Source organism: Pithys albifrons, chromosome 17 (genome assembly GCF_047495875.1).
Source record: "Pithys albifrons albifrons isolate INPA30051 chromosome 17, PitAlb_v1, whole genome shotgun sequence".
NCBI lineage: Eukaryota > Metazoa > Chordata > Aves > Passeriformes > Thamnophilidae > Pithys > Pithys albifrons.
In genome coordinates, this window is record NC_092474.1 from 6,573,738 (window position 1) to 6,595,838 (window position 22,101).

Sequence of the window (22,101 nt, forward strand, 5' to 3'; positions counted from 1 at the left end):
TAAAAAAATCACTTCAGGAGGACAGACCCAAGGGTCTAATTCTGACGTGCCACTGGGGACAAGTTGGTCCATGATTAATAGTACCAGGGTGTTAATGGCACTGCTCCTATCTGTGGTATGTTATAAAGCAAGTCTGTGTACCTGCAGCAGTCAAGACATGCTTTTCTCACCTAGTAAAGCCTGGTAGGCAACTCATTTTCAGAAAGGCTTTGCTTCTGGTTGTCTTAGTGCTTCCTGGGTTGTTCCTCACCCCATGTATCACTTTCCCAATGCCTCTCCATTTGCTTCTAGACCACCACAACCAATGACTTTGTTTCTCAACTAGATTTAGTTACTGCTGTTTCTCATCCCGGGTACTGGCATGTTTAGGGATCACAGTGCTCCTAAAGTTCTGGGACACCAAGCTCTGGGGACAAATCCAAGACTTACATAAAGACTAGAGCTTTATTTTTGGTCATAGAGTAAACATCAGTGCTCATAACTGAGGCATTTATGCCTGTCACTTGTGTTCAGGACAAACAAATCATCTCCAGACTATAAAGCAAATATCTTGTGTTAGAAAGGGATGTATGACATCTATTGCCCTGTGTACAAGGACTCACAAATCTGTACAGATTGTCCCATCAGGTGCAAGGCTTCACATGGGAAAGAAGTCTGCTATCTCAGCTTCAGGATAAATGTGCTGATTTTCAGAGGAAAGTCTGCAAAAGATGGATTTGTAGGACAGAAACGTGAAATGTAAAGTGACTTCTAAATATTGTTGCTGATTGTTGCAGTTCCCCCAATGTGGAAGTCAGGAATGCCAAGCCTGTGCAGCAGCATTAATGCACTGGTGAGAGTAGGCTCTTGAGCTCAATAGAGATGTCGTAAGTCCAGTGAACAGTGGAAGGGTTGTGATTCCAGTGTTAGATGTGGGAATACTCAAAGAATGAGCTCCCTGTGTCACAGTGACAGAGCTCTGTGCCCGATAGACCCACACAGGGGCTGGCACAAGGTCTGTGCAGTCCACAGCCCTTCCTGGGAGAGGGTGTGCAGAGACTTCCAAACACAGTCGCAGGTGACCAGTCAGGGAGGGGACATGAGAGAATCCTGCACTGTCTCCCTGTCCTGCTGTGTGTGTCCTTCAGAATCCTGCAGGGGCTGAGCTGTGGGGACACTTCTCATGCATCAGGACTTTATTAGTCCAAAGGAGAGCTGAAGCCAATACAGGCAAGAACGAAAGTAAGTTTGGTTCAGTTTTCTCAAAAAGCAGACAGAAACTCTGTCTTTGCCCGATTCTTCCCATAGTAACAGTGTAGGAGGGTCAGTCGTGTTCTCTCCAGATTCTGGGCAAGAACCATGTCAGCACTAATGCCCTGTTAGTAGCTGTGCATCTGCCTTGGTTAAAAGGAGATCTTCACAAATTTGTGTGAAGACACTTGGTGCTATTCAGAATTACCTTGAGCTGTCTGAGCACTGCAGGGCTGCTGGTTCTTCAGCCTGTTTTCTGGAATTTTGGTGCTGATTCCCAGTCCTACTTGTTTGTCCTGTGCTTGTGTGTCATCTGAAGCAGCTGTAAAACCAGATAGGGGTTGAAGTGGTGAGGAAAAGGATTTAATATATCTACAAGGAGGCGTGAAATACTGAATGATTGACCCTTCCTGGTGAGCAGAAGAAGGATGGATGTGAGAGGTGAAGATCATCCTCTCTGACAGCATGAAGACACTTTGCAGCTCCCTGAATTACTATGTACCTCTGTAAATTCACCCTGAAACAATGATGCTAAAAACCTCAGAAAAAACTGGTGTGTTGGAATCCTCTGAACTGGATTATTGAAAAACTGGTGGCATTTTGCACTGCAATGAAATAGCCCCAAATAGGTGCCCATTAATCCATTTCCCTGTTTAACAACAAGTTATTTCATACAAAATAACCTCCAGCTTTTTTTTTTTGTCTCATTAACTATTCTAACTGAATTGTGTTCTTCAGCTGCCTTTCAGGGACAGTCCAGAGCTGTGATTGTAACTCCAGCACCTTTAAAAAGAGAGGGGATTTTGACGCCAGCCACGTCTCAGTCTAATGTTGCAATTGCACCAGCTGGAATTGTCAGAGTAAGGAGAAGAACAAAAAAATAATCTATTTGTTTTCTAGGCCTGTTATTTGCAAGTAGTGCGAGCCATAATGTGCTCAGGAGGGTAACAAGTCCTCTAAGTGACCTGTTACCCAGTGTATGCATTTGTGCATTCAGCATTATGTTTATTTTTAATTTAGTTACTTTATGGGCCTGGAAGCACTTTATAGTCTGCCCAGACTGTCTCACAGAACAATAAGATTCCCAGGAGGGCTGTGTACACAGTGCTGTGGATGGGGATGGTTTGTGCTTTAGGCTGGAGGGAGCCCAGGAGTGTCACCTTTCCACTGACATATTGGAAAGCATGCCTTGAGTGGGTTTCCCCAATATGTCGTGTGCAGGAAGATGGAAATAGATTTTAGTATATTATGCTGTTGATGTGTTTTCATACTGCTTTAAGTTTTGAAAGGGTATTGGTCTCCTGCCAGAAGGCTGACTTTGGTGCCTGCCAATTCCTTATATATTAGCTCTTGTTTCTTGTCATCAGATTGTTAATCATGTATTAATTTGCTACTTTTAGTGAAAGGCAAGGTAACAAATCTCTCTCTCTCTCTTTCTCTTTCTTAATTTCTCTCTCTGTCCCCACTTTCTCCTTTCTCTCATCCCTTCTCCCTGTGCCCCACACTGCCCTGCTCTCCCTGTGTCTCTGTACTGTTCCTGTGCTGTTCCCAGGCTCCCGGGGTGACGGAGTTCCGTAGTAACATTCTGGTTGGTCCAGCACAGCGAGCACCAAGTAGTCAACAAAGCCAGTCCACAGTCTCACATCTCTTCTCTCCTAGTGTAGTCCAGGATGTGTTGGTGAAAGGAGAGCACATCCCTTCCCACAGTTGCAGTTCACAAGTTCCCTCACCTACACCCAGTAAGTTAGAAAGCTCTAAGCCTTCTCTCTCCCCTGCACATCTAAGTGTGTTTCTCTTGGATAGGCAGGGTGTAAATGGGCCATGAGGATCCCTAGATAATCCCTTCTACCCTGCAGCTTCAGTTGCATCCAGCTGTTTGCGTTTTTGTCTTAAATGACTGTGTAGTGTTTCCACAAACTGTGATTTTGTGCTTCCTGTGAGTGGCTCCTTTCTACAAGGATGTGCTGTTGTAGTCACCAAGAAATTAAACCCATTGAAAAGTATCTGTGTAGGGAGTGCTGAATAGGTTTGTTGTTCAGTGTCATAACTAGTTCTGTCTGGAGGACCTCAGACACAGTAGGTAAGTGCAAAGGTCCTTCTGCATGTGCATTGATGGAGCAGTGTCTGGGCTGGTTTTGGTGGTAAATTGCTTGTAAGTGTCACCATCATGTCCCAGGCCATTGGAGTCAAAAGGAGGAGTCCAGCAGCACAATGGAATCACAGTCTACATGTCCAACATGCCTGTGCTCAAGTATGTGTGTGTGAAAGGAGTATTGCTATGCAGGGTGTATTATGCTTGTGCCATGAAATTCTAAGCTTTCCCAACAATCTTCATGTTTTCTAGCATGTGGTTGCTGCATCAAACAGTGTAATTTGGTTGCTGTCTGCATTTTGGTTCATTTCTGAGTAGAAACTTCTCTGCACTTCCATTTGCTACGGAAAAGTTGTTGATGTGACCTGTGTTTCTTCCTTTATGAAGGCCGGGACTGCCAGAATTCAGGCCAAGCTTCCCCCTGCACCTCTGAGCAGAGTCCCAGCCCACAGTCTCCTCAGAACAGCTGCTCAGGAAAGCCTGCCACTGACCCTACTATGGCTGCATTAAAGGTGTGTGTCCTTCCCCTTGTGGGGCTTCTCTCCTTTGCCTTTGTAGCTGTTTTTCTGAGCATGGACTAGAGAAAGTTGTGCTTCAGGACAGGAGCATATTTTTATGTTGGACTTAACTTGCTGCTGCATCTGTGCTGCTCTGTTCAATTCAAAATGTCAGGCCTTAATAATTGCTCTGCTCCTCAGGGATGTGTCACCAGAGGGGCCAGGCTTAGCTGTATCTTTGCAGGTCCTTATGGTCATGCCAGCAGTTCCTGCTGTGGCTCACAGGAGTGTTGTGACAGGTCTCAGTTTACTTAGTCAAAGGTTTCAGGCTTAGTGTTCTAAACCATGGCTTTTTGCCATTGTTCTGTTGGGGCTCTTCAGTCTGCAGGGCTCTGGCCATCGCTGGAGGGGAAGTTCTTGACCTGCTGAGTTACTTACATGTCTCCAGTGATGCTTTGCTGCTCCACAGAGAAGCAGCTCCACAGACTCTACGAGTTCCACCTGTAAAACCCTTGGAGAATTGCTGGGGTAAGAACTCGGCGGTCTAGAGATAGCACCTCAGAGATAGCTGGTTGTACCTCACACACAAGCTGACCTGGTCAGAACACTTTCTGTGATGGGATGAGAAACTTACCCACAAAAAACCAATTCAGAACAATCAGCTGTAACCTTCTCATTCATTCTGTTGTGAAAGGGAGTGTTACTTAAGCGTTTTGCAAGTGCCAACCCCTGTCTGGCTTCTCTGGCTCTGTGAGTTGATGTCAGCTCGATTACTCCCAGGGCAGAAAGGTAAGTTTAACACCTGCAGCCTGTGATTGCACTCAGTTCCAGTTCTGTTGCAGAGGAGAATCAGAACTGGCCCTTGCTGACCTTGCTACAAGTTACTCAGGAACGTTTGCAGTGATTTGCTTGGCATGAATGCTCATGACCAGGAGCCTGTTCTTGCTGCTAGAGTGAAGAAATAGATTATCAGGGCTGGCTGGTGGTGGGAAAGGGATCACCATATGGAGGAGTGTTCTTAAAAGTAAGAATTCTACAATGAGACTGGCTTTATAGCCATGTAAACTCACCTGCTCTGACAGGAACTGCTTTGGATGTGCATTGTTCAGTAACTCTTTCATAAGGCAAGAGAGAAACTCTGGAATTTGCCAGGTGTATGTTCTTTTGTGCCTCTGCATTGTTAGGTAGATTCCACAGTTCTGCATTGCTAGGTCATTGTTGTTTCAGTTTGGCAAAGCACCGAGGGCACTGAAAATGGCAGTTCTGCTCTTGAACCTGCATTTTCTGTGGTTTTGGGCAGCCACTCCACTGCCTTATTACACTGTTTTCCTCCCTTACAAAGTGGGGTGATGGTGAGCTCGCACGGGAAAGCCTCGCTCTGCCAGGAGTGTGTTCCCAAAGGGCAGACTGTTAAAGAAGTTTCTTCAGCCCAGGTTTCCTGCAGCAGAGTCCCAGGCATCCGATTCCAGGGGAAAACAGGCACTGAGTGGTGCAGCAACAGGAATAACTTGGGCTGGTGCCTCTGCAGAACAAAGAACTCCCCAGGGCTGTTGTACCATTGCAGCCTCTGCGCGTGATCCTCACCCTCCTGGCAGTCGCCTCTCGGTTCAGGGGTGCTGATTGCTCTGGAGCTGGTGCTGATTGCTCTGGAGCTGTTTTGTTGCTTACTGGATTCTTTCTCAGTCTCCAGGCTGTGGATGGCAGGTGTGTCAGGACAGCTGTCCTGCTGTGGCTGTCCCACAGGGTGCTTGGTGGCTTCTTGCTGCTCCAGCCCCAGCTGAGCTGAGCAGAAGCCACAGGGCGGCAGTGTGGGCCTGGCTTTGAGGAGAATCCGTGGCTGCTGCTTTGTCCTCCTGCACAAAGAGCTCAAAGGGCTCGGAGTAATCAGCAATCCCGGTGCTGGAGCAGAAACTAAAGCTCCTTTATAGCTTGGGAATTTTTTTAATCCTCTGGGCACCAATGTATAGACTCCACTTCCTCTGCCTTGGGAGCTTCTGTCAATGGTTTACTTACAGGATTCAGGAGCTGCAGAATCCTCCTGTGCCTAAAAAGTCCTCCCAGTCCTTGTCTTTGTTACTGGTTGAGGTATTTCCATCACAGCCTGGACCCATTCTGGGTCTGCTGTCTTTGGAGTTTTGTTAATATAAAAATCCTAAGTATTTTCCTTCCTGACAACACAGATGGAGCTTAGAAAGAGGCCCAGGGTGACCTTTTCTTTCTCCTGCAGCTCTACGTAGACAAATAGTGGTTTTCAAACACCCTTCATATGCCTTGCTGGCAAGTACCAAATCCTTTACATGCTGTACAAGCCCTGAACCTCCAGCTAATATATCTTTCAAATTTTCTCCTTGCCAGCCTGGCACATGATGCTTAAAATGGTTGTAGGTGTCAGAAGTCGCTTGGTCCACAAACACACTTACTGCCAGTTCTTTATTAAAATTCCAGAGAGTCATTCCCTCTGTAAGTCAACAAAGCATGGTGCAATCTTCCCCAAGAGTTGCTGGGGTGTTCCTCTGGCCTCTGTCTACATTCCTGTGCTTTTTCAGTTTACTTATGTCCTCACAAGTTCTGATTGCATTCAGCAGATCTCCAACCACTGTTTGACAATTGTCTCTAGTTATTGCAATTCCAGCCAGGATCAACCTGAGGCTGAGCAGTCTGACTTCTCCCTGCCTGTAGGGCCAGCTCCATAGCCTTTTTAACTATCTTATCCTGCTTGACTGGACAGAACATCTCCCTCAACAAACCCAGAACAGAGAAATCCTTGTGCTTTTATTCCCCTGCACTCTGCACATTCTTCACACACTCTTGACACACACCCCTTGGTGCAGTGGTGGGTTTTGGTCCAGAATCTTCTTGTCCCTCCTTGGATTCTTTCCCAGACTGCAGGCAGGTCATTAGCTGGTTTATCTGGGTGGGTTGCACCTTTTGCTGACAGTCACAGCTTCCTTATCTTGCACTTTGCACTGGTCTCTGTCTCTCACAAGTGTGCAGCTTGTGGCCTAAGGCTTCAGAACTTCAGCTGCTCACACAAAGCAAAACTGCTCAGACAAAAGAATACAGTTAAGACTTCAGCTAACTGAACCTGACTTACAAGAACTCCTCATTTTCTTCCAAGAATTTTGAGGGAAACTTAAGTTTTAAAGGCTACAAACAAAAATGCTCATCCCTGATAAAGTCTTTATCCTCAGGGTTGGCCAGAGTTGTGGATTCTTCTGTTTTCCTTTTTGTCAGGCTGCCTGTTGTATCAGGAGACATTCTCTGTGTGTCAGGCATAAGTGATGTGGACTGTTTTAAACTGAAAAACTCTAACAAAATCTTAACTAAATACAAGCCTTGGAAATTGGAATTTCCCTTCAGAACTGGTGTAAATAAAAATTTGTACTTTGGAAAGAAAACCTACAGACTTTGGAATTGAATTTAAAGCACTGAACGCTTCTTTTTAAAATCTTCAACCACTGTTTGCAAATTTATGGTCATGAGGCCTTGACTGGGGAGACTGTGAATGCCACAGGTCTAAAAACAACACTGGGTTTGAATAGCTGAGTGTGAATAGCAGTAGAACAGCAAAGCAGAACAGCAGAGCCTGAGCTGGTTTTGTTTCTGCAGAATCGAAGGGTGAAGCACCTTTCGGCGCAGAAGCGAAGGGTCAATATCAAGATCGGTTTCAGCACCCTCAGCAGCCTCGTGACTGCCAACTCCAAGTCAGTAGTAAGTACCTTGGCAGAAGCAACACTTTGATGTGAAATGTAAAACAGAGCCATTCTGAAAGACTTGTGAAAAAATCCCATCATTTCACCACTGACTGAATGCCAGTCAGTCAGTGAAGGTACTTGAACTGAGGGATTTGGAAAGAGAAGGGGAGAAATCCATGGCTCATAGTCAGGAGTGTGTGAAAGCACCTCATCTTTCAGAAACTGTTCTCCTGATGCAGCTTCAAACTTTGAACAATTCCTGTCTGATGAAATGCTACCCTATTGACATCTCTGCCTCCTCCAGCAGTTGGGAGTGTGGCCAGTCCAGGGGGGTTGGAAATCCCTCTGGGATTCTTTGCATCTCATGTCACCCAGCTGCCTTTGAGAGTCTGGCCCTGTGCCCACAGCCTGGCAGGTGTTCTCAGGCCTTTTTTCCCCCCTTTCACTTGTCTTTTGTGCATAGATTTACAAAGAAAAAATTCCCAACTGATTTCTCATTGTCAAATCACTGTCCAAGTTAAGAACATGTTCTGGCTGCACTATTAACTTTTAGTGAAATACAAATTTATATGCACAGCAAAATCCTAAACATCCTGTAAATACCAGTACCTTTTGAAACGTGGAAAACATGAAAGCTTTTTGTGTGGCATGTTTGATTTATTTACATAATTTTTCTAGTTTCAGAAATGTAGGTGATACATCATCAGAATTTCACTTCCTGACTAGAATGGTCTGTTTGAAAGGAAATCAGTTTTGAAAGCTCAGTTTTAGTAAAATGTCTGATTATTTAATTTCTCAAGTACAGATTTTTGATTGGTTCCTCCTCAAAGCTGACAGGTATTTTTGTTCGACTCCTTGGTGGTAGCCAGACATGTTACCTTCTGTTTCAGGTTTCCCAGACTAAGTAATCTATATTGTCAACTTCCAACAACACTTCCACAGCACTATAAATCTGACAGCAGATAGAGCACATCCTACAGTACTTAAATAGGAATTGTAAATATTTTTAAGAGGACAGATAATGAAAGAAAACATTTTAAATTATTAAAATACATCCTTCAACAAAGTAGCAGAAATCTAATTTCTGGAAGAAAACAAGCACTGCAACCACATTTCTCTGTGCTAGAGTGTGAAGAGGAGTCAGGGGAATGAAGGGTGTAGTGTCTGAAGTGTTTTGGTTGGCCTGAAGGAAGGAAACTTAAGGTGCTGAGGTGCTTTTGTGGGTGTTCCTCAGGTTAGGGGCAAACCCTTCCCGTGTCTCACGTTGCTGCAGAAGGTGAGCTGTGTGTCTGTGTCTGTGTTTGGTGCAGTTCAGCCATGCAATCACACTGCAGAGGACAGTGGAGTACATTGCCAAGCTGCAGCAGGAGAGGACCCAGATGCAGGAGGAGAGCAGGCGCCTGCGGGAGGAGATCGAGGAGCTGAACGCCACCATCCTGTGAGAGCTGGGGGGTTCCTGTGCTGGGCAGCTCTGGGGGTGCCTTGGGGCACAGGGAGTGTGTTTGCCAGCACGTGGGTGCTGAGGGGCACTGGAGTTGCCACCAGCCCCAGATGGGCACTGGTACCAGCTGTGGGTTTTCAGCAAGCTCTGGGCACAAATGCCCGACAGGGGCAGTGCCAGGGAAGATGTGTCAGGTCACGGGAATTTGGACAAGAAGCCAGTGATGGTGTTTTATAAAGCTGTGCTCACTGGTGATCAAACACTCCTGCTCTTCACAATGGCTCTGCTGCAGTTCTCAAATGCAGTCAGTTTTTATAGGAAAACAGGATTGAGCACAGGAGAGACAGAAGTTTGGCTGAACATAACTGATAAATCACTTCACCTTTCTGGTGCCTCCCTTTGCTCGGTGGGGCTGTGATTGTTGTGTACTGTTATAAAGCACCTGCAGAACCCCGGTGCCTTTACTTCCCTCTCCAGAAGTTTGAGGCTTAGCAATGATGTTAGAATTAGCAGCAAATCAAAACATCTTTTCTTAAAAAGTATGATGGAGTCTGTTTGGTTTATTTTAAAACTGATCTGTTCCTGAAGAATCTGTGTTACATTTTCTTCTGTAACATTGCTAAGGATTAACTCTAAATATTTCCTCAACTCCTAATGTGCCTTCTCCTAATTGGATGCTCCAAACTACTTTGTTCTATGCTGTCCTTTGCTTGCACTTTTGTTGCTTGTGACAAGAAGTGTGTGCAGCAGCTTGAGAATCACTTTGCTGTTGAAAATAGACAAAACTGATGGGAAAACAGTTTATATTCCTGGAACAGTTACATTCTGCTGGGGTCATGCACTGGGAAGCCCCTGGGGCAGGAAATGCTACACTTCTCACTTAGACTCATTTAGTGTGGAAGAGAAATGTGTCATTTTTGGAGGGATTCTGACCTGGGCACATGTTGTCAGTTCCTGCCAGCAGCAGCTCCCGGCCACCGGCGTGTCCGTCACACGGCAGAGTTTTGACCACATGAGGAGGATGTTTGATGAGTATGTGAGGAGCAGGACCCTGCAGAACTGGAAGTTCTGGATTGTATCCTTTTACTTGGAGTTGGGTACTGGGACTTTTAGAGCCAACAACTTGGGATTCTGATGCTGGGACTTTAAGCCAAGTTACTGAAATAACAAATGGCCTCAGTTTTTATCCACATCTGTGCATGGAGATGGATCCTTGCCCTCAGACTGTCCTGAGGCACACCTGAGGTATGGGAGGTAACTGGAAAGTAAAATGCAACACAAAGGTGAGGTTATTGTGCTGCAAGGAATCTTTAGTGGGCTCTGCTGTAACTACAGCTCTGGTTGTCTTTTGGGAAACCTACACAGAGAATAGTAAAAATTGCAGGGGAAAAAAAGATTACAAACTTGCACATTCCCCTTTGCCCCACTCCCTTTCCTTCCTTTTTCCTCCCCTTCCCTTTCTTCTTGCCCTTTCAGGTGAGTGTGTGGAGGAATTTTGCAAAATACAGTGAGTATCATTAGGAACTGAGGTTCAATTTTCCCGTGTCTCAGTGTTACAGATTTCAACAAACACTTTTTGAAATGTTGCAATCCCTCTGGCAGTTGAAGTCCATTAAGAAATCCAATGTTTTCTCTGTAGTAGTCTTTCCCACAGAATGTTTTGAACTCCTGCTTTGTTTTCTCCCTTAACACGTGATGGTTTGCAGTTCAGCATTATTATTAAGCCATTGTTTGAGTCCTTCAATGGGATGGTTTCCACAAGAAACTTTAAAGATCTGAATGAAACTGCACTGGCCTGGTTGGATCAGCACTGTTCTCTTCCTGTCCTGAGGCCAAGTAAGTGAAGTTCCCTCCTGCAGCTATTCCAGATCATAGGAAATGAGACCAAATATAATGGCATTTCTGGAAAGTCAGAGGATGATAAAGAAAGCACATGATGAATGTGACTTGCGCTTCCTTTTTATCAGCTCAGTGGAAAATTAGAACCTCTCCTGACTGTGGAGACACTTGTTAGCATGTTTAACACTGAACAGAAAAAAAAAACCAAATGTTGATGATACCAGAGTTTGAACAGTCTGAAACTGCTTTTAAGTTTCAAACACTCAGGTCTAGTTGGAGTTAGTTTGTGATTTATCTCATGATGAAGGAAGACATGTGAGGTTTGGAACGACCTTCTGTTCCCCCTTGCAATTCAGCAAGGCTTAAATTTACATTTACATTGTCAAGGGGTGCAGAAGAAAGAGCAGTGAGACTAATGGACTTTCCTTGCTGCTTTTCTGCCTGTTTTTGTGCAGTGGTGCTGAACACCCTCCGACACCTCAGCACCACCACGTCGATCCTGTCGGACCCGTCGTGCCTGCCGGAGCAAGCCATGGAGGCCGTCATCAAGCTGAACAAGAGAGCCGAGGAAACCTAACAGCCAAAGCCCCTGAGGTGCTCATCCAAGGGGGGAGAACCCACCTGCCCCAGCCTGCAGAGGCTGCTGTGGGTCAGTGCACTTTAGAAAGCGTTCTCTCCACCACCCCGAGGGTTCGGCGCCTCCGGCTCTGCCCTCGGCGATGCTGCGACATCGCCGTGACGTTCTGATCCCTCTCCGGTGCTGCACTGGGTGAGAAAACCCCCAAGCTCAGGTAACCTCGGCAGGGCTGAGTCCTGCAGGCAGCAATAGGTGTGCAGCAGAGCAGCACTGGGGGCTGTGCAGCGAGAGGCGCCGCTCGGAGCGAGTCCTGCGCGCCAAGGGCTGTGCTCGTCAGGGGGGAAAGGACTTGGGGCTTCGTGAAGCGAAATGTGCTCTTGGGTTTGTTCTCTGGTGTTCAGTTCCATTTGTTTTACTTGAATAGTGAGAATCGTTAAACAGGATCACATGAGAAACCAAAGGAGAAGAGAAAACCCATCAGTGATGTTGACTTGTGGCAGAAATCCTAGAATTAAAATCTCAGGCTGTGTTTTGTGTATTTTTATTTTAATGAGTGTATCATTGCATATGATCAGTTTCGAGACGTGCTTTATTTTCTAGTAAATAAAGGAGTTGATTTTTATTTTTTTTGCAGTATAGCCATTGTAAGGGAGCAGCAGGCTGTGCAGTGAGTGCAAGACAGCAGTTTTAGATTGCAGAAATTCTCCAATTTAGGATAAATGTATGAATTTTATACCAGTTTAATCAATGAACTGTTTCCTTGCACTCTGTACAGTTCAGCTGCCACCTTCACAAAATGAGCACATATAAAACACATCCATAAATAAATGTAGTAGCACTTCAGAGAATTGAGTTTGTAAGGGTAAGAAATTGGCTTTTTTATTATCTCAGAAACTATATCAAACCACACGGACTTGTAGTCAGCTCTTTCCTTCTCTGTCTTTTTTGCTTCTTCTTTTTGCCTTCTATCTGAGAAACCTGAAGGACTTTGCTAAACCTGGTCTGTATGAGAGAGTTATGTTCAGCATGAATTATGAAACATGTAAAAAGTTTTAAAACTCCAAACATTTTTCTGTGACAGACTGTGCTCTGCTGCAGATAAACTGAGTCCTGTTGCAGTGGAACTGGGGGCTGAAGGGGAAGGCAAACCAGCCCCAACGTGCCTCTTGTAGCTGTGCACAAAGATGAGGAGATGCTTCTTTTTTCTTTCTTTTTTTTTTGCAGCAAATCTGACCTATAATATGAAGTTTGTGGCACATGTGAAAACCTGTGACAAAGCCAACAAAACTCCAAGCCTCAGCTAAGGAAGGGTTTTTTGAAATAGTGTATAAAGGTTGTCATAGTGATTAAATAGTGAGTAGATTTTCTGGAGGGATCCATACCTTGATCCTTCATACATAACATAATTAATTAAGCAATACCCTTTGGGATGCATCTGGGTAAGAAGTGTTGAATAAGTGAATTCTTTTTTAAATCAGCACTTTAAATCCTCCCATTTTTATCACTGGTTGTGAACTTGATTCCAGTGAAGTCATTTAACACTGTGGTGAGCTGGGGAGGGTCCCTCACAGCCTTTCCTCAGTGGGATGGGCTGGGGAGGGTCCCTCACACTTCTCCCCTCAGCGGGATGAGCTGGGGAGGGTCTCTCACACCCTTCCCTCAGTGGGATCAGCTGGGGAAGGTCCCTCACACCCTCCCCTCAGTGGGATGGGCTGGGGAGGGTCCCTCACACCCTCCCCTCAGTGGGCTGCCATCTCACAGAGGTGCAGACACCACACATATGTTTGATGGCAGAAACGTGTCCCTGGTTCTCTAGCAACAAACCAGTGGGCACATTGTCCAGGAACTGTTGTTTTGCTGCAGTTTGCAGAGTGGGCCCCCCTGCAGTGTGGTCTCTGCCTGTCAGCAGTGATGGTGTGTGATTGTCACCATTTCTGGTATCGATGACGTTGGAGGTTTGTCTCAACAAGCAAAGGGCACTACAAGAAATACTTCAAAGCCCAGGGAAATGTGACAGCGTAAAGCCTGACATCCCAGATCTCAGTGGATTATTGGATGCTGAAAGGGACCTTGAAGGAGCAGGAAGGTCATTAATTTGACTGAACTGCTAAAATTTTTGTCGATTCACTGTTTTTGTGTGGATGTGGATGGAAAAACCATCAAGCTCATTGTGTCATGAGCTGGTTGCAATTGGAGGGAAGGTGCTTGTTTTATCCAGTTGTGGTGGAGAAATAAGCTCAAAGCACTATTGAAAATCTGCAAATCTTACCATAATAAAGAGAAAAAAAATCAGAGATTGCTTACTTAAGCAAGAGTGTAGGAGGGAGGGAAGAAAAAGTGAAATAGCATTTTACAAGTAGTGCAATTACCAGAAATGATGTGGCTGCTCTTTGAAGCAGTGATTCAATATGGTTTTGTCCCCTTATGATTGCAAATCAGAATTCTTTTATCAGTCAGCCTTGTGAGGAGAAAGACTTCAGTCCATTTGGAAACACAGGAGGAAAGAGCTGGTTTATGTCTCACATCTGAGCGTCAGTGTGAGAAGAGATGGACCACGTATGTATTGGTTCCTGCCCAGTTCTGCACTCTGGTTTATGTTTGGACTCCTTAGTCTGTCTTTCTTACCCATTGAGGAGTTTCAATACTATATGTCTTTTGTAAAAAAGTTTGGTATCCTTTTCCCCCCTGATTGAAGGGCTGTGATTTCCTCAGTGTCACCAAAGCGAGCCAAGCACACAGTGCCTGTATCTGCACAGAACTCAGGCAGGTGATGCACTTCTGTCTGCAGTGAATTGGTGCTAAACTGTCAGAAAACCCCCACATATAAGTACAAGTACTCATTCAAATCCAACATATTTCACTGAGTAAACAAGTGACTAAACAACTTATTTATGGCCTGTGATACGCACAAAGTCACACTGGGATTGTCTGGTGGTTCCTTCTGACCTTGAAATCTGTTAATCAGGATACTGTAGATGGTCCCCACCCCAAACACAAGTTCTGGGGAACTTGGGCATTATCTGGTGTAGTTATTAGTTTGTACTGTAGTTTTTAGCCTCCTCTTAGCTGGAGGAGTGAGTGGTGAAAGTCCAGGAGCACACCAGGGTTGAAGGAATTAATGAGTAGTAGGATCAGAGACAAGTGCACATTTCCTCATGACAGTCTGATCTCTGCACAAAACCAAAGGATTCTTGATTACTACCATTTGACCTGAGTGGAATGTTCTTTTCTAGACCCCCTGGGAAGGCTTCCTTGAAGGGAGGCTGACTAGAATGTTTCCATCTGTGCCTTAGATCTTGGTGTTGCAAATGCATTTGATCTATCACGAGTCCTACGTTGTTCCTCCCAGCACAATGCTCTGTGGAAAATTCAGTGAATGGACAAAGTGGGGCTTCCCTGGCTTTTAAGAGGGTTTTATCTGTGTCCCTTTCAAACTGAGATTGTGAGTAATTGTGTGTATGTATGGAAAAAATTGCCTCTTTCCTGCTGAACTCACCCCCTCCTGTCCTGTGTCCACGAGCACACACACAGGTACTCACTGTCACACCACAGGCCTGACAGAACCCAGGAAATATGCAAGTGCTCAAACCTCTAAGTCTGAAATGGCTTGAAAAGACAAAGGGCTGTCAACCTGTGTGGGAAAACAGCATCCCTTTGTATCTTCAGGGTTTTTTACATTCCTTTGTGAGTGTGTGTGTTCCTGTGTGGTGGAGGTGACAGGGAAGTTTAGTTTTGCTTGCTTTAGAACCCCAAACTCCTGAAGATCAGTTTGAGAACAGAGAGGGAAGCTCACTGCATAAACATTCAGTAAGAGAATGCTTTTGTAGTACAAGTTATTTGAAGGCTGTTTCACTTTCTCAGTTTCTGGAGTGAGTAATTCTTGCCTTGTTGTTGCCAACTGGAAGACATTGCTGCAAATAGAATGGGTTGTTCACTGTTTTCACCTTTTCTTTTTTTTTTCTTGGTTCCTTTCTACCTCTGCTGCATGTAAAAACACCCCCAAGAGGCTGATGACACCCAGTTCAGGTGCTTTAGGGATTCAGTCCCACCAGTCTTGGAGAATGTGAGTAACTCTTGGTAACTGCAAGAGTTTTTAATCAGGTGAGACAACAGTTTTTCTGTTACTCCTCAGTTGATACACTTGAGTTTAAGAGATCATTTGTTTGGGGGTTTTTTTGTTTTATAGGGCCCTGATATTTTTCCCACAATGTCAATTAAACCTCAAGTTTCCTTTGATGCCCTTCTTGGCTGGATTTCCTGCTCATTTACTGTGTTAGAGCAGAAGTGGTAGTACCAAATTGTAGCTTTATCTGCAAAACTTGAGCTCTACAGTAACTTCAGTTACAAAGAAACACACCTTAGGTATATCGTACAGTGACTTTCCAGCCCTTGTCTGAACTTAGTTTCTATCTGAACTTTTCCAACATGAATAAAGTTTTCAATCAAAAGACATCAATGTTGGGAGCAGACCTTTTAATTAACAATACAATGAATAAATTGCTTGTTTTCTTCTTCTACCTTGTATTTAAATGTGTTTTAAGTGAATGGATTCATTATTGTTTAAAAAAAAGGATAAAAAAAGCTTGAAGGTATGAGGACTTCAGGTTGTGCTCTTGCTTTGCTTAGGTTTCCTGTTCTGTTGCATGACACAACTTCTGTTGTGCTGTTGATATGTAGCACTTTTCAGTAGGTCTGTTAAATTGTGCAATGCATTGTTTTTATATTTACAACCAAAACAATAAAGGATATTTTTTGGCAGAAACTGGTTGTAATGCCTTTATTTTCTAACTGGAGGTGGGGAAGTGGTTAAGTAGAGCTGTTCCTGGACCAGGCACTTGGCAGCCCTTTTGCAGCTCTAAAGGTGGCAAGGGCTCATTTTCCTGGGAACAGGGCTGGGGTTACCCTCTGGATCTGTGTTTGGTGTTCCCAGGGCAAGGCTTGTGTGTCCTCTGTGCAGCTGCTGAAGTTTGGATTCCTTTTTAAGAACCTTGGTGTCCCTTGGGCTCTTTCTCACTGAAATAATCAACTCCCTCCGAGCTCACTTGGAGCTCCCAAGTCGTGTCTGTTCCTCGTGCCCTGACCCCAGGCTGTGTTTGCTGTGCTGGGATGTTCCTGTCTCACCACAGGCATTATCAGCCACATTAGGAGAAACTGGAAATTACCCTTTGTAGTCATCTCTGCTCCCCTTCACCGAAGCAGCGTAAGAGGCTGGGGGTGAACAGGGGCTAAAGCACCATCCCGGTGAGTGCAGAGCCATGAACACCCCCTGAGCTGCCCTGTCACCTTCTGCAGCACATGATTTTCATCCTGAGGATTCCTGGAGTAGTCAGACCCTTGTTGGTTGTTCATTCCATTACACACAGCAGGGAGAGTGACCTCGTTTGGCAAAACTAAACATTTTCATTTGTGCACTTCTAACAGGCAGGAATTCCCAGGTAGCCCTGGCATTTATCCAGGAATCTGTTAAGCCTGTGGGTGCTGCACTGATGCCTCGAGCCCTGATGGTCTTACTTTCTTACAGGCTTGGATTTGGGTCTGACCTTGCCTGGGCAGAGGAGTCTGCAGAGCAGCACTGAGGTTGGATAACACGGTGTTCCCGTGGGACTGATGTCTGTGTCAGGCACTGAGCTGCCTCAGCCCACTTAAAAAATGAATAACATTTCATCTTTGCCTTTAATGACTGCTTTTTGTTTTTCCCTGCTAGGACACTCCCTGTGCTTCAGTGGTCACCTCGCTGTCATTTTGGATTTTCTTGCCCAGTGGAAGCAGCGTTGAGTCCTGAGGCTCTAGTTGAAGTGAAAGGTAATAGATGAGTGAAAAGAAGGGGTTTATTTTAAAATCACCACACAAGAGTTGGTGCTGGTTGATCTTATCCTTGCGATTGGTGTCTTTGTGTCAATATTTCTGATGAGAACCCCTGATGAGTCAGACCTGCGGTTCTAGAAGCTGCAGCAGGTTTTGAACTCAGCTTTTAATTTTTCAGAAATCTGTAGCTTGATCTCACACAGAGCATTTTGGTAGGAGTAGGCAGTGAAAAGCAGAGCTCTTCAACAATGATAAACTAACACCTGAGCCCAACTTGTGTCTTGGCCAAGCCTTACAAATGCCAGAGTTACTGCAGCGATGCTATCTGAGCGCTCTGGGAGGAAACTGTGGCTGCAGAGCATGTTTTCTGTACTACTGATTTAGTGGTGATTTCAGGGGGGGGATGTTGTAACTGGAGCTGATGTGTGAAAAGACAGTTTTTGAAGTGGCTTCTTTGTGTGGCAGGTTCTGCTCCTCCTTGAACGCTGCCAAAAGTGGACCTCCCTTTGCTCTGTGGAATTGGTGCCAACTGAAGTCACTGCTGTAAAGGAATTGGCTCTTCAGTGGGCAAACAGCTCAGGCCTCTCTTCATATGTAAAAGAATGGAATCTAATGCTCACCAAATCTATTTATTTATTTATTTTAACCTATATTTGCCCTCAGGAACTCTTCTCTGCCTGTTCTCAGCCCTGAGGACTTTCTCCAGGGTGTGACAGGGCAGGCAGTGCATGGTTAGCTGGTGTTGGGGAAGTTCCCTGTGTGCAAAGACAGAAGAGCCCCTGTTGTCACCCAGAGAGATGTTTCACATGTTCCTGTGTCAGAACAAGGTGTGTGTATCATCCCCCCCACTGCCTTTCCATCACAGAGTGGAAACAAACCCACAAAGATCAGACACATCATATCCCTGAGCCCTGCCCTTCTGACACTTCTTCCAAAGCCCATGCGTGGCTCCTCCACCTAAACTGTTCACTCCTCATAGGTCTTGAAAGCTTCATTTCCAATCAGGATAATTGGGGAACTGCTTGTCAAGAGGTCTTTGCTGGTGCCCAAATCCTCATCACAGCAGAGGGTCACCTTATGGCACAGGTGTATCCCCCAGCTCCCAGCCCTGCAGGGCTCAGGAGGGTTTACCTGAGCCCTGGTGACCCTGCACCAGAATGGTTGCAGGTCTGAAGGAGTTCTCTCACTGTTCTCTCTGGGACTGGCAGCTTTTTCCTCTCAGGAGTGACTGATCTCAGTCTCTCTGGGAATGCTGAAGTCGTATTTGGAGACTGTCTGGGCTTCACCATGGCGTGTTGAGCGCTCGGCTGTGGGCCTGCAGCAACGGAGAGCCTGGGAGCTGCTTCCAAAGGAAGCCACACAACCACCTCTGCAGGGCTGGTGTTGGCTCTCACAGGTTCAGAGGTGCTTTAGTGATAGTTGTGTCACTTTGTGCATCAGCCTGTTTGCAGTTAGTGTTTGTGCCCAGCTTACCTGGGCCTGCATTTACCTGGGCCTGCACTTACCCTTTCTTTCTGCCTCCTCTATGAGTTACTGGTCAGCACTCCCTGAGCTCAGCCCTTTGAAGGTTCATGCTGTGGGTTCAGCCCAGACTGGTGCTGTGGGTTCAGCCCAGGCTGTTGGTGTGGTGTGAACCAATATTGTGTGGTACCAGCCAGCCCACCTGTCCTGCTGCAGCCCAGACACTCACAGCAAAGCACCCTTTTCTTGCAGCTCCTGGGAGGAGGACCATGGCTCTCCAGTGCTGTGTTTCCCCTGAGCTCGGGGGTGAGCTGACACAGCAGGGCTGGCAGGGCAGTTCTGTGCCCCCCTGGAGAAGGACAACTCTCCTCTTTTTCAGGTTGCTCTTCCCATGACGTGAGCTGGGACAGACCATCTGACTCACTTCAACATCTTGTTTGAGCTTCTGAGAAAACATTTCCCTTTCCAAGGAAAGCACTTCCGTTGAGTTGTTTGCAGCTTCAGAAGGTGGAAGGGAAGGTGTGTAGGGAGGGGAAGCCCCAGGGAGTGGCCCTGTGTAATCCCTGCTGCTGCAAGGCTCGAGTGGCCCTGTCAGCCCTTGGCAGTGGTGATGTCTGAGCCCTCGGGGTACAAATGATTTCCTGCTTGTTGGGGTTTGTTCACCCCACCTGAAAAGGTCAGTAGGTGTTGCTTCTGCCTTGGGGATAAACACCCCCCAGGCAGTGATCTTTTTCCAACCACACTTCTTTCCTTTCTCCATTAACAGGGAAAGATATGAGGCTGTAATTGCACCTGCTCTGTCACCACCATGTGACATTCTTGCAGGGGTGTCTGAAATTTGGACCATTTGGGAGGAATTTTCCCTTGGCTCCCTTTGGTCCCTCTGTTCCTCTTGTTTCTGAGGTCTTTACATAAGGACCAGAAACAGCTGGTTCAGTTTGTTAGTGCAAAAATATTGTAAAAAAGAATTTGGTGGAAAAAAGAGAGTGCAGAAATATTTCCTTTATTTAATCTTGTTTTAATTAAATTACAGGTTCTATCCAGAGGTAAAGACAGGAAATGAGTAAAACCATTCATCTACTAAGTAGCAAGTACATCATCCATCCCTTTCACTATTAACACATAGGAGTTAAAAGTATGAGTAAGTACCTATACAAACTATGTAATTGCTTAAATAGATTTATAAAAATAGATGTTATATAAATTTATAAATAAAACTCACTAGTAGAGAAGTACAAAATAAAACTACTGACAATCAACTTTTCTTTTGAAAAATAACTGCAAGATAAAAATATAAATAACATTAAAATTACACTTTCCTGTTTGCTCATTTATGTCAGGACTGGTTAATTAAATCACCCTGAGCCATTCTTTTATGTGCTGTTGTAAATAGGATGGAATAAATAGTTTTATAATAAATACAATCAATAACTTAAGACATTCATCCTTTAAATGTTAAATTAAACTAGATTATGTAGTTATAATACCTAGAGTAGCAATGCTTTGTCAGTGTTGTTCCTGGCAGGGTGACCCTGACAGGACACATTTAACCAGTACCTTTCCATCCAGGAGTATTAACTCGCTGCTTTAGAGTACATTTGTTTTGTCGTTTGCATAATTTGCTGGTATTTCTTCAGAACCCCCCAGATGTAGCTCATGGTGTCTGCAAAGCCCCTGGGCTGGCCCTGGCTGGGGTGCCCCTGGGGCAGGGCCTGGCTCCTGCAGGTATAGAAGGATTGCCCCTCGCTCAAGGTCGTGTTCAGCTGGATGAGGTTGGCACTGACGACGGTGTGGGAGGTTGGGCCACACATGATCTCCACCTCACCCCTCAGGGCCTGCAGGATGCTGTAGATGTGGTGCAGAGCACAGCAGTTGGCATGCAAAGCTGGGCACTCGGGGATCCTCTTCACCATGTCTATGGCTGTGTCCAGCAGCTGGGTCTTGCCTTGGAGCGTTTGATTAACACAATTTCTCTGTGAGGGAGGACGAGGAGAGAGAAATTGTTAATCCTGTGGTTTCCATTTCTCATTTGGGTACACTTGGGGGTGTTGGTTGTGATTCAAGAGTTGTACCAACACCCCTTAGATCAAGCAGGTGTTGCACACTGTCTGTGGCTGAGTGTGCAGTTCCTCTCCCCATGCCCTGTTTTCAGCTTTTCTAAGTATTGTTTTTTATCCTTTGCTGTCTGGGCAGAATTCACTTATGCCAGAGATCTGCTTTGGCCTGAGTGTGTTCTCATCTGTGTCAGCAGAGGTGGTTTTAATTTCAAGAATGAATTCAGAGGAAATGTCAGTGTTGATTTTTATCAGCACACTCTTGGGCACACAGTCCCAGGAGCTGCAGTTGGTCTGAGGCTTTGACCTCTGGGCTCAGTGCACGTTCTACCATCTCCAAGCAAGGGTTGGGTGAGCAGGAGTTTTGGCTGAAGAGCTCAAGCACTGGGTCAGACTGAAGAGCAAGGCCATGTTTCCAGTCATCTGACTGGATTCTTCCAAAAAGATGCCTGCTCCAAGCCCAGTTTGACTCTGGAGACTGAGGAGGAACACTGGAAGTCTGGAAGGTCTCACCTGGCAGTTACCTGAGGCAAAGTCACCCAGGCTTTCTGCAGCTGCCCTGACCATCTCTGTCCTTAAGTAATGCACTGAGTGCTTTTCTTCTTGCATAGAATACAGAGAAGAGCCTATTTTAGCTTCTAAGCCAAATATTTCTTTTCTAATGGTCTTTCTAGTGTTTTATAATAACCCAGGAGATTTCTACACAGACACAGCACATGCAAAGTGGTACTTACATAGTATTCAAACAAGTCAGTTGCTCGCTTTTCTATCACTGACACCAAGGTCTTTATATCAGTAGTAAAATGCTTCTGCCTCTGTCCTGTAGTAATTTTGCTTTCTTTTGGTACCTCTGTTGGTGCAGAGCAGCCCAAAGGAACCAGCAGACAGAAGAGGAAGATGGCAAACCTGTTGATCTCTGCATTCAAACCAAGAGACAAAAGGAAAAAGAACACAATGGTCAGCCTCAACCCTCCGCAGAATTTTAGCAAAACCTTCTGGTTTTGTGCAGTGTGATCCATTATAAAGCATCAGGTGGCTGAGTTAGTGATGAACACCAAGCAGTGCACCCTCAGGGTAAGGCAGACCCACCTGTTTGGCGTTCCATGGTGGGCTGGGAGAGGTGCTGGTGGGAGCTGCTGCCCTGGGAGCCGCTGGTGCCCACAGTGCTGGGGTGGCACTGCCAGGCTGCATTTAAGCACCCCCGAGTCCTGCGTCAGTGTCTCCTCCACAGCAAGTTTGTTGGGGTTTTTTGCCAGTGATAGTTTGGGGTTTTTTTTCTTTTTCGGAAGATTACATCAAAAGTTGGTTCGAGTGCGTCTGCACTGATTGTGATCTCGCTGCAGTTTCCAGCTGACACAGACAGTGTCCTGTGTCCTGTGCCATCTGTTTGGTGAGGAGTTTGGGATGCTT

The 22,101-nt window shown here is 45.6% G+C and overlaps 1 protein-coding gene across 1 annotated transcript in view; it reads left to right on the forward strand.

The window, feature by feature from the left end:
- MLXIP (MLX interacting protein) overlaps positions 1-16,127 on the forward strand; it is a 44,492-nt gene extending 28,365 nt beyond the window's left edge. The window contains exons 10-17 of the mRNA XM_071571767.1: positions 1,969-2,090; positions 2,783-2,969; positions 3,710-3,834; positions 7,429-7,530; positions 8,825-8,952; positions 9,907-10,030; positions 10,662-10,791; positions 11,250-16,127. Coding sequence (XP_071427868.1) covers positions 1,969-2,090; positions 2,783-2,969; positions 3,710-3,834; positions 7,429-7,530; positions 8,825-8,952; positions 9,907-10,030; positions 10,662-10,791; positions 11,250-11,371 — 1,040 coding nt within the window. The 3' untranslated portion in view covers positions 11,372-16,127. The remainder of the gene's footprint in view (positions 1-1,968; positions 2,091-2,782; positions 2,970-3,709; positions 3,835-7,428; positions 7,531-8,824; positions 8,953-9,906; positions 10,031-10,661; positions 10,792-11,249) is intronic.
- The last annotated feature ends 5,974 nt before the right edge of the window (positions 16,128-22,101 follow it).